The following is a 12190-nucleotide window of genomic DNA, read 5'->3' on the forward strand; positions in this document are numbered from 1 at the left end:
TTGATAATCTGCAAAAGCGTGTCACTTGCTCAAAATGGATAGGTCATTCCTCAAAAGCAATTATTCATGTCAATGAAAGTCTCACTGTCATCAAAATGAAAAGTACTGACACCATTGTTTATGAACAAGATAGTCAAATGGCTTAGTCATGTTTTCATTATGACAGTTTCCATTATAAATGTTTTCCAATGCAAAAAATTCAGATCTTGGTGACACTACCTGAAAATGCTCAAGACAGCACTATATACTATTTACACAGCTATTTGAAAAATACAGTAAGGTTACACATCACTGTATTTGGTGAGGTAACTGAGTACATGACACTGAATATGTATGTTCACTTTTTTTAATGCATATGCTCTTTGCAATTCTAATTTGTTCACAGCATTGTGCAAAAGAAAATACACCCCTATTTACAACAAACATAAACTCTCTTTGGATAGAGCTGTGCACAACTGGAAACAATATTGCAGTTACATATGAACTAAAAATACAACATACACTGTAATCATTCGTGCACATCCAGACTTTCCTCTCTGTCTGGTCACATAATTTCAGAAATTGATCAATTTAGGAGACATTTTTGGGGGAAAAATGATTTAAAAAAAATGATTTTGACAATTTGTTCAACATTTTTGTATGTAATGACTCAAGCAATGAAATAAGGACTTTTAGTTTTATATGGAATGACTGTTCAGCATTCACAAGTATAGTTCATTTTGACTGACATGACATAAGCAAATGATAATTTTATAAAACAGCAATTGATGCATGTCCAAAAGCATTTGCAATTTGTTCGAAATAATGAGAAACTGCTACTTTGATGTGCACAAATGACTAAATGTTGTGGAGGTTGAACTAACTGTTGTGCAAATGTAAATAGTGATGTGAGAAATGCACCAAAGCGACTGAGAAAAACTGTAAATATGGCGGCACGTCAATAACTTTGAACCTCATTGGTTCTTGCGAAAATACATTTTAAAAGTGAAGACTAAGTTTTTATATTTAAGTTAAGAATGATAGACTCACGGCAGCGTTGCGACTCTGCAGTAGGGGTTTAGTGTTTCTCAGCAGGAGTCTATGATCAGGATCCATCACGTACGGTTTCCTCTTGGCCAGAGTGGACGTATCAACCTTTTTCTCTTCTTCTTCCTCATCATCAGATGGGTAAAACGACGTCTCCCCACCGTCCTCCAACAGAGACTCCTGCACAAACACACACACAATGAGAAAGGACACATCATTCAGACACATACACGCACAAATCTCTGATACATACGTTGATGTTGGGGTTGAGGAATTGCGTCCTGGCGTAACGCGTGAGCATGTTGATGATGACCACCTGACCCCACTCCTCCACGTCAATCAGCAGGTTACACAGCTTACGGTAGTTTTTGTGGATCAGATCGATGCGGTCCGGACACACTTCTTCAAACGCCATCACCACGCTGCCCGCCACCAGCTACAACACACAAACACGGCATGTGTAAGATCACAATGGCCGTTACATCCCACAGATCTCAAATTATTGTGTAACTTACTGTGGTTTTATCAGCTAATAGCTTCTCAATGACTTCAATGAGTTGATCTTTCTGTTCAGGGTCCAGACTGGAGGGAAAGAGAAATGTTGTGCTTACAAATCACCATCATTTGGAGACGTGCTGCTTTAAAATGCTTCACTGAAGCTAGGTACGGTACCTGTGAAGTTTGGGTATGGCGTGAGCCGCAGTCTTGCGGACGTATGGAGACATATCAGATGCTGCCTCTTTGATGGCTAACATCATGATGGGTACGATGATGGTCACCCTGATGCTGGAGAGCACACGCAGGGCACTCGCACGGATCAGCTGGTTAGGGTCCTGTATTAGAAAGTAAATGACATACTTTAATTCACATCTGTATTGACGGCTGAACTAAACTTGCAGCAGATATTTGTAGTATTAATTATGACTTAAAGGCACAATATGCAATTATTTTGATATCATTGGCTGATTGGTGAAAAAACGATAATGTATCATTTGCGATATTGCAATTATGCATGTGAACAAAATGCATAACAGTGCTAAGGATTTTTGGATATTTAAATGCAAACATTTTACATATTGTGCCTTTAAAGAGGATTAAAGGGTGTGGTGGCTATTTTCTTCATTTGACACTAGAGGTCAGAATCAAACATTTTCTCTTTTAATAAATATTAAATAAATTTATATTTTATAATATTAATCATATATTATGCAAATCATATTTTGCTTTAAATGTGATAATGTTGACAGGTTTGTGGGAGGATTGGGTTTACGGGTAGCTTATAGTAAAATTAAAAGTAAGATGTGTGTGCATCAGAACATGTGCACTGCAAAAAATGACTTTCTTACTAAGTATTTTTGTCTTGTTTTAAGTACAAATATCAAAAAAATTGACCCAAGAAAATAATTCTAGTTTTTAGACAAAAAAATCTAAATTTTAACTGAATTGTGCTTAAAACAAAAAATAATATCTGCCAATGGGGTGATACATTTTTTCAGGAATTAACCTTATTTTTAGATTTTTTTCTCAGCCCATTGAGATATTTTTGCTTGTTTTGAGCACAAATTCACTTAAATTTGATATATTTTGTCTAAAAACTAAACTTATTTTCTTAGGTCATTTTGCTTATCAAGAAAATGCATCTTAATTTAAGAATTTTTAGATATTTGTACTGAAAACAAGATAAAAATCCTATTCTTGGTCAATTTTGTGCATTTGTCTTATTCAGTTGTATTAAATAAATAATAAAATGTATGTGTGAGATTTTCAAGGTCCTTCAAGCCTCTCTGGAAGGTGGAAATGGATAACAGAGCAAGATCCTGCTGTTCTTCAGCGTAACGCACGAGATACACGTACACCAGCTTCTTTACCTAAAAAACACACACACACACACACACACAATATAAGAAAGATTAAATACTGTATACACAAATCCAGTACAAACACACATGTCCATCATAAAAGGCGTCTACAGCTCTGGGACTCAAGGTGTCTTGAAAGCCAAACTACGTTGCTATCTTGTATTAACACGTGACATGGACTAATCCTCTTCTGTTTAACACTCACCTCGATGTTCTTACAGGCCACGTTCTTCACCACCGCTGGGAAAAGATCAGACGCGTTCTTCCCCCGGGCGATCATCTGTTTGAACACACATGCACACAGCATTTCTATTACTCTGATAGAGGAACCTGAGTACCAGATGAATCTGAGAATTCCAGACACATCCAGACACTTCTGAACGTTTGTGCAGGAAAGAGAGCCTCGGGGAACGTGTGAAGAAAATAACTACTCGATTTAATGCGGTGAAATAAACCTAAAATATAAGGGTCCTATTTTAACGATCTAAGCGCATGGTCTAAACCTCACGGCGAAAGTGTCACAATCCACTTTTGTTAGTTTTAACGATGGGAATAATTGTCTAAAAGAGTTGTTCCTCTTCTCGTAATAAATAATGGGTGTGTTTTGGGTGTAATAAACCAATGATATGTATATTTTTTAGGGCTACCAAAAGATTAATCGCGATTAATCTCATACAAAATAAAAGTTTTTGCATAATATATGTGTGTGCACTTACATGTATACACTCACCTAAAAAAACATACTAATGTGTTTGACCCCCTTTCGCCTTCAGAACTGCCTTAATTCTACATGGCATTAATTCAAAAAGGTGCTAAAAGCATTCTTTAGAAATGTTGGCCCATATTGATAGGATAGCATCTTGCAGTTGAAGAAGATTTGTGGGATGCACATCCAGAGCATGATGCTCCCGTTCCACCACATCCCAAAGATGCTCTATTGGGTTGAGATCTGGTGACTGTGGGGCCCATTTTAGTACAGTGAACTCATTGTCATGTTCAAGAAACCAATTTGAAATTATTTAAGCTTTGTGACATGGTGTATTATCCTGCTGGAAGAAGCTATCAGAGGATGGGTACATGGTGGTCATAAAGGGATGGACATGGTCAGAAACAATGCTCAGGTAGGCCGTGGCATTTAAACGATGCCCAATTGGCACTAAAGTGTGCCAAGAAAACATCCCCCACACCTTTACACCACCACCACCAGCCTGCACAGTGGTAACAAGGCATGATGGATCCATGTTCTCATTCTGTTTACGCCAAATTCTGACTTTATCATCTTGAATGTCTCAACAGAAATCGCGACTTATCAGACCAGGCAACATTTTTCCAGTCTTCAACTGTCCAATTTCGGTGAGCTTGTGCAAATTGTAGCCTCTTTTTCCTATTTGTAGTGGAGATGAGTGGTACCCGGTGGGGTCTTCTGCTGTTGTTGCTATTTTTTGGTGACTAGCCCTTTAAAGTATTCAGGTAAGTACTGCTGTGTATCACTATGATTAAACACAGCAATTTTGCTTTAAAAGACATCTAATAGCCATCCAAAGCCATCCCAGACGTCTAGGATATAACAAGGCACAATTTGAGCTGTCAGTGAAAAAAGAAACAAATAAACAAACCCAAACACCTTGTATTTTTCTGTTGACTTTGCTTATATAATGATACATCTCACAAGTGAATTTGGCAAAATGACACGTAACCGAATTCAAGGTTATTTTTTAGATAGAACTGAATTACTCATAGCCAGACCATACTGGGTCTATAGTTAACCTAGACGGCAACATGACGGCTATAGCTTGCTGGGAATTTACTTATACATCAACGACAATAAAGTAGAAAATATGACCAAAAAATTTAATGAATGAATGCAATAACATTAGACAAAATATCAAGATTGATTGCTGGTAAAGGCTTGAAAAATAACAAGACTTGGTGACAGTTCAGAGCTTACACAGGTTTTTCTAAAAGACAACCTCGAATAAGTTTGTGTAAAGACAGTAAACTCAGTTCATTGTGAGTTTGGGTTCAGACTGAATTATCGACCTGCTGTCTGTTCCTCGTGTGTATCAGGTGGCTGTTTGTGGCTTCTGGGTGATAAATATTTCAGCCCTGATCTGATCCACAACAATACAGGGAAACTAAATCCACTCATGAATATTAAACGCTGTGCATTCTTGTCCCATTTCCATCCACTCGCCCAAATCAACTGTTACACACGAGTGGCTTGCGCCAAGACTTTAGACACAAAACAAACAGCAACTGCGAAATTTGTTTAACCCAATAAAAGCATTCTGTCTACAGAATTACAAATGCACAACCTCTGGACTGCACGGCGAACAATCAGGATTTCAATCTGTTTTCTGTGTTAATGTTCATGTTGAGGTTGATTTAGTGCTGTTTTCTGCTCAGGTTCCATCATTACAGCTATAAAACCAAGCCTGACATTTCCTAAAGGTTGACCAACGGTCCATTAAAATAGATTTTCCAGCCCAGCTCTGTATCACTCATGACATCAGCGCATTTTATGATAATGTGATTTGTGTTTGCCTTTACCAAATGATGTTAAAGGGTTGCTATGTTCGTAATAAAACGGTGCGGTTTTCGAAAAGAGAAAAGCAAAACTCACAGCTACGATTCGCTTCATGGCCTCCAGCTTCAGCGAGTCTTTATTGCTGTCCAGCATCTCCTTCAGGTCATCATGTCTGGAGATGAAAAACAAGAAAGAGAGAACATCGGTCAACTGTTCGAGCTCTCCATCCATATAAGATGAAAGTATAGTGTCTACTCGAGAAAGCAGAGGTCTTCAACCTTTTTCAGGCCAAGACCCTTTCATGAAAAGAGGATGAGCCACCAGGGGAACAAGTATTTTATCATTTTTATTATAAGCCTATCAATGAATTTTGAATTCAAACGCCATTTGGAGGACCCCCAGTCATACCAGCACAGACCCCCTATTGAAGACCTACGATGATATAGAGAGATTTGTTACAGCTCTGTAGATATTTACAAGGTTAGAAGGATGAAATCAATCTATCCATCAAAGATGTGTGTGGCTGTGAATTTATAGAGAGCAAAAACAAAAAAAACACAGACAGAGGTGCATGAACAAAACACAGCTGCTCATAACATGCAGTCATAAAACACCAGGTTTTATAACCGCCGAGTTTTATATGTCAGCTCAAGACGGCTGTTATAGCAAGTCATTCGGCGGCCATCTTGGTATCACACAGCAGTTATATCGATTTCAATATCAATTGACCAGTCAAATCTATCCACCTTTTTCTCAAACATGGAAGTAAGTGACGTTTTTCCTTTCAGGTGCGAGACTTCCTGTTTAATAGCCAGCCGGTAGAAAACAGTGTCGTGGGAGCACGCATAAAACATGATTTAAACAGTTAATATTTACTACACCTGCCATGTATGAACCAGTGTGAGGATGAAATTAAGAAGTGGCCTGATATATCATATGAAGATATATTCAATCATTACGTGTTGTTGATCGGAGGTGACGGGTCTTCAATGTGCAAATATAAACACAGAGACATACCAGTATCTTTACAACGGGAAAGTCAGTCGAGTGTTTGTACATGGAATTTACCAAGACTATGTGTTTTTAACTTTTCAGGGGCTGGTTAAAAATGTCTTGGAAAACGGTTTGGACTACAGCCCTCTACTTCCTGCTTTAATGATGTCAATAAAAGAGTTTTTGACTTAACTCCGCCCACAGGAATGCGTCAGTCGCCAGCTAAACTCAAACGGCTCTGCTAAGCTAAGCTGCTATCTAGTCACAACACACTAAACAAACGACACAATCAGAACTTGTTACGTATTTCTGAAGGAGGAGCTTCATAGAACAAGGAAGACATCAGCCCGTTTTGAGGACAGTGAAAACAGCGCTATACAGATAAGTAGATTGTGTGGAAAAATACCGCTGGTTTACACGTGAAACATGAACACATGTTATATTGCGCACTTTAAACACAATCAAAGCTTCAAAACACAGAAAGAACGGGACCTTTAATGTGAAAGATAATGATACTGTGTTTAAATTATTTTTTATAATGTGAAATAATGATACTGTGTGGTTGAAAAGAGCCGTTTGATGCTACGTTTACACGGTCTGAAGAGAAAAAGTGGTGTTGCGTTATCACTTTTTATTCTGTTTACACAAGTGTTTTGGGGGGAAATCGGCATGCATATGGTGATGCAAAAGTGTGTGATATTTAATGTATATGCACTAGGGATGTGCATCGATGCATCGCGCTCCCATTAAAAAGACCTGTCTAAAATCTTGGCACAAATTAAACGTCGCAATTTTTTTTGCGGATAAAAAATGAGAACTTTATTGTATGGCGGAAGAGCACTTAGTTTGCAGCACTTCTACCTCGGCGGCGCAGTAATATTGACTGAAGTTAGAGCGAGAGGAGTCAGGAGTGATGATGCATTATAAACATTACATGTATTAATTGTAATAATTGTCACATTTACTTTTTTTAAGAGATATATAAGGAGAAACATCTGACAGAGGCCTCCATTATGAAAGATGGAGAAACAAGTGAACTCATTCTGATTGGATAAAGTTGATCTAATCTACATTAAGTGACACAAAATCTGATCCTGGGTCAATTTATCAATGCAGCACAGCTGAACCCATCTTAAGTCCTGTGTGTTGCATCTGAGAGATGAGGCCATGACCTCTCTGTCCATCTCTCTGAGGGAGAGAGAGGCACGTGTCACCATAGCAACCGCATCCACGTGTCAATCTCCATGATGTATCTCATTTTAAAACAAAATAATTAAGATGAGGTGATGAAGTGTCAGTGGGCAACCACTTTGTAGGTGGACGTCCAAAGATCGGTTCGGAAAGACCTCAAAGGAACAATCTTTTTTTTATTCTAACTTATCAACATATTCAGTCTTTAACAAAGCAAGAACATAAAACAATTACAAAAGTTTTCTTTATACAGTCAAAACTTACTGTGACATCACAATGCATGTCCTGATGTCATAACAGCTTTGAACTCAATGTCATGTGTTAACTTATATGTCACAGTGGATTCAGAATGACGGCGGCCAATCAGAGCCCACCTGACCTCGCTCGAACCCCATCTTCTTCTCAAACCTCAAGCAACGAAAATGTTATGAGCCAGCGGATACGACACAATCGGGTAATTAAAAACATTCCCCGGGTGCCTGAAATGAAATGACTATGATATCTCACAATGCACCCAGGTCTCGCTCTCTAGTTTCCACAGCAACAAAGAGAGCAATAAACTCCGGCGAATAGATTTCCTGCCATCTTCTCTCACACCACACAAACATCCATCGCTTTCACGATTAAAGATTTCCCCGGTGACTTTCATTAGCTTTGAGGAGAAGAGAAGGTTCGCGACAGGCCGAAGAGATTCACGACGTATAAACAGTGTGTATCAGTAGGTGATCATCCAGCATGAGTGTATGCGTTTGTGTTGCGGGGGCGGCGTTTCCTTTCACCCATCAGTAGGTTTGTCTCCTGTGTTTGTGTGTATAATGTAATGTAAGTGTGTACTGTGTGAATCAGGTTGTTGTGTGAGCCCTGAGCACTCTCACACACACACACACAAGTTCTGGGTCGTGATCAGAGACGCACGCACTGAAGGTTGTGCACGATACATGACATCATCATACAGTATGTCACATATCGCAGAAAGTTCAGTCTTTAATATATTCATATATTCAATTTAATATTATAAATGTATTCATATCTGTTTCACAAAAGCTGAAAGCTTCTTTAGATTATAAAAAGGTAAGAAAGAAAGGGTTCTTTGGGGAACCAAAAAATGGTTCTTGTATGGCATCACCATAAAACACCTTTAAAGCACCTTTATTTTTTAGAGTGCTGTATGTCTTTTTCTTCATTGTGCAGCACTTTGGGCAACAAATAAAATGAAATATATATAAATAAATGAAAGTTGAAGTTGTATGTTTACAGTCACCGACTGAGCACTAACTCATTTACAGTACATACAAAAGCTTTTAGCAAATGAATTCAAGTCTGGACTGTAGATCATATTGTGTGTATTGACAGTAGTCCCTGTTTGAAAGCATTCGATGCTGGTGTGCTAATCAGGCTTCTTAACTAGTGACTTCTCTACTGAGGGGCGCAAATTTAATATAAAGTTTTATGTGTGTGGCACGTCATGTCAAAATATGTGTTTAGTGTGTCATGTGAACCTATGTGTGCATCATGCGTCTCGTCAAAATCTATGCCTACGGCACACAGGTCGCAAGGGTTTATGATAAAAGAGACGCTCACGTTCACAAAATACTTGCAAGACACTAACTTAACACTCTGATTACACATGAAATTACACGAGTATCCCTTTAGGATAGAAAACATCTAGACCTAAATTTGTACTATGCTATGTTAAAGGAAAACACCAGAGTTTTTCAATTGTTTACTATGTTCTTACCTTAACTTAGACAAATTAATACATACCTATTTTTTTTCAATGCGTGTACTTCATCTTTGCACAGCGCGTCATAAATATGTTAGCATTTAGCCTAGCCTCATTCATTCCTTAGGATCCAAACAGTGATGAATTTAGAACACTTCCATGTTTTCCCTATTTAAAGACTGTTACATGATCAGTTACACAAGTATGTATCGTAGCACAAAATAAAACGTGCCGTTTTTTAAGCGGATAAAAAATGAGAACTATATTGTATATCGATGTAATGTATTAATTCGTCTAAGTTGAGGTAAGAACATAGTAAAATATTGAAAAACTGTGGTGTTTTCTTTAAAGGGGCAATGCCACAAGACTTTTTTAAGATGTCAAAAACATCTTTGGTGTCCCCAGAGCACATATGTGAAGTTTTAGCTAAAAATATCATATAAATAATTTATTATAGCATCTTAAAATTGCCACTTTGTAGTTGTGTGCAACAATGTGCCGTTTTGGGTGTGTCCTTTAAAATGCAAATGAGCTGATGAAATTCAAACACTGATCACAATGATGATTGTTTGTTGCAATTACAACTCAATTGTGCTTTTCTCTCCACTAAATGGCAGTGCTGTGATTGGATAGTGCAGATTTATATAATAAGAGCTCCTTATGACATCATAAGAAGAGACAAATTTCAACGACCTATTTTTTCATGTGCTTGTAGAGAATGGTTTACCAAAACTAAGTTACTGGGTTGATCTTTTTCAAATTTTCCAGGTTGATAGAAGCACTGGGGACCCAATCATAACACTTAAACATGGAAAAAGTCAGATTTTCATGCCATGGCCCCTTTAAAGGGATAGTTTTCCCCAAAGTGACCCTCATGTTGTTTAAAACAGATTCTTTAACACAAAGATATTCTGATATAAATGATGGTAAGCACACCGTTGATGGTACCCACTGACTTCCATGTTATTTGTTTTTCCTAATATGGAATTCAACTGTGTGCTTATCATCAAAATATAATATTTTGTGTTCAACAGAATAAATAAACTTTTACAGGTTTGAAACAACATGAGGGTGAGTCAATAATGATAAAAAAATTATTTTTGGTTGAGCTATCCCTTTAATTTTCTTTTCTTATCACTTTATACTATACTGCTGAAGTTTGCCTAGTTGTAGTTTGTCGCTTTGGAGCATTTCTCAGATCAGAAATATATATTTTTTTAAACATTTTGTTTAACCTCCACAACATCAAGTCAGTTGTGCACAGTTGTTTTGGACAAAATGCAAATGCTTGATACAATCATGCAGATGATTATGTACGCAAATGCTTACGTCATTTTCATAAAAATACTATATATTACTATATACTGTTACTATAATGTTTTCCATATGTTTTTTTTGTCTTTTGCAAATGTAAACGGAATTGATAAATTAATGTAAAGTAAATTTTGAGTTACAGAAAATGTGACATTTCTAACAGTGAACCTTTCTAATTTTGGAAATTTTTATTTGTACTTTAAAATATGTTTTTTTTTTATCAAAATGTATTTAATTTGTTTAAAAAAAAAATGAAAATGTGAATTCGTCCACAGTTATATAATTGTGAACACTTAGTATATTGACAACATGGCTAAACATTTCAACTGTCTTGTTCATGAACAGTGAGTGACACATGGACTTGCCATTATAATGGGACTGACATGTTCTTCACTGATGTAAAAATTTACATTTGAGCATTTTAAATCAGTTACAAGCTTTTGCAGGACATCCATGATGTTGTGCAGTGTGTATGAACTGTTCAGAAATGCACACATTATTTTGTTAATTTTAAAAATGATTTGAGAAATGCTCCAAAGCTACTTAGAAAAACTAAACATTTTAATGTACATATGTGACCCTGGACCACAAAACCAGCCATAAGTCGCACAGGTACATTTGTAGCAATAGCCAACAATACATTGTATGGGTCAAAATGATCTATTTTTATGCCAAAAATCATTAGGGTATTAAGTAAAGATCATATGCAATTAGGATTTTTTTGGTAACACTTTACAATAAGGTTCATTAGTTAACTACCTTAGTTAACATAAACTAATAGTGAACTCCACTTATACAGCATGTATTAGTCTTTGTTAATGATAATTTCAACAATTACTAATTACTAATACTTATATTAATAATATAACATTGTTCATGGTTTGTTCATGTTAGGTAATCCATTAACAAATGTTAACTAATGAACCTTATTGTAAAGTGTTACCAATTTTTGTGTAAATGTCCTATGTATTTAATTTGGACAACTTTAAAAGCAATTTTACCAGTATTTAGATTTTTTGCACCCTTATCTTTCAGATATTCATCTCAGACAAATATTCTCATATCCTAACAAACCATCAACGGTAAGCTTATTTATTCAAATGATGTGTAAATCTCAATTTCATTATTGGGGACAAACCATGAAAATCTGACTTTTCCATATTTAAGTGCTATAATTGGGTCCCCGGTGATTTTATCAACCTAGAAAATGTGAAAGAGATCAACCCAGTCACTTTAGTTTCGGTAAACAATTTTCCACAAGCATATGAAAAAATAGGTCATTGAAATTTGGCTCCACTTGTGATGTCAAAACCACCTCATTGCCATTAAGGGCAAAGATCAGCTCATTTGCATTTCAAAGGACACACCCAAAAACGGCACATTTTGCTCACACCTACAAAGTGACAATTTTAACATGTTATAATAAATTATCTATATGGTATTTTGATCTAAAACTTCACATATGCACTCTGGGGATAGCAAAGATTTATTTGGCATCTTAAAAAAGTATTGTTAAAATGAACCTTATGACTGGTTTTGTGGTCCAGGGTCAAAGAA

The 12190-nt window shown here is 36.7% G+C and overlaps 1 protein-coding gene across 7 annotated transcripts in view; it reads right to left on the reverse strand.

Moving 5' to 3' along the window:
- ap3b2 (adaptor related protein complex 3 subunit beta 2) overlaps window positions 1-12190 on the reverse strand; it is a 66681-nt gene that overhangs the window by 46950 nt on the left and 7541 nt on the right. For all 7 annotated transcript variants that reach the window (XM_073868485.1, XM_073868486.1, XM_073868480.1 and 4 more), the window contains exons 2-8: window positions 5509-5584; window positions 3091-3165; window positions 2796-2894; window positions 1699-1856; window positions 1542-1608; window positions 1280-1462; window positions 1030-1206 (exon numbers count right to left, since the gene is read on the reverse strand). In XM_073868485.1, coding sequence (XP_073724586.1) covers window positions 1030-1206; window positions 1280-1462; window positions 1542-1608; window positions 1699-1856; window positions 2796-2894; window positions 3091-3165; window positions 5509-5584 — 835 coding nt within the window. The remainder of the gene's footprint in view (window positions 1-1029; window positions 1207-1279; window positions 1463-1541; window positions 1609-1698; window positions 1857-2795; window positions 2895-3090; window positions 3166-5508; window positions 5585-12190) is intronic.

The sequence above is a fragment of the Misgurnus anguillicaudatus genome, chromosome 6, assembly GCF_027580225.2.
Source record: "Misgurnus anguillicaudatus chromosome 6, ASM2758022v2, whole genome shotgun sequence".
Classification (NCBI taxonomy): domain Eukaryota; kingdom Metazoa; phylum Chordata; class Actinopteri; order Cypriniformes; family Cobitidae; genus Misgurnus; species Misgurnus anguillicaudatus.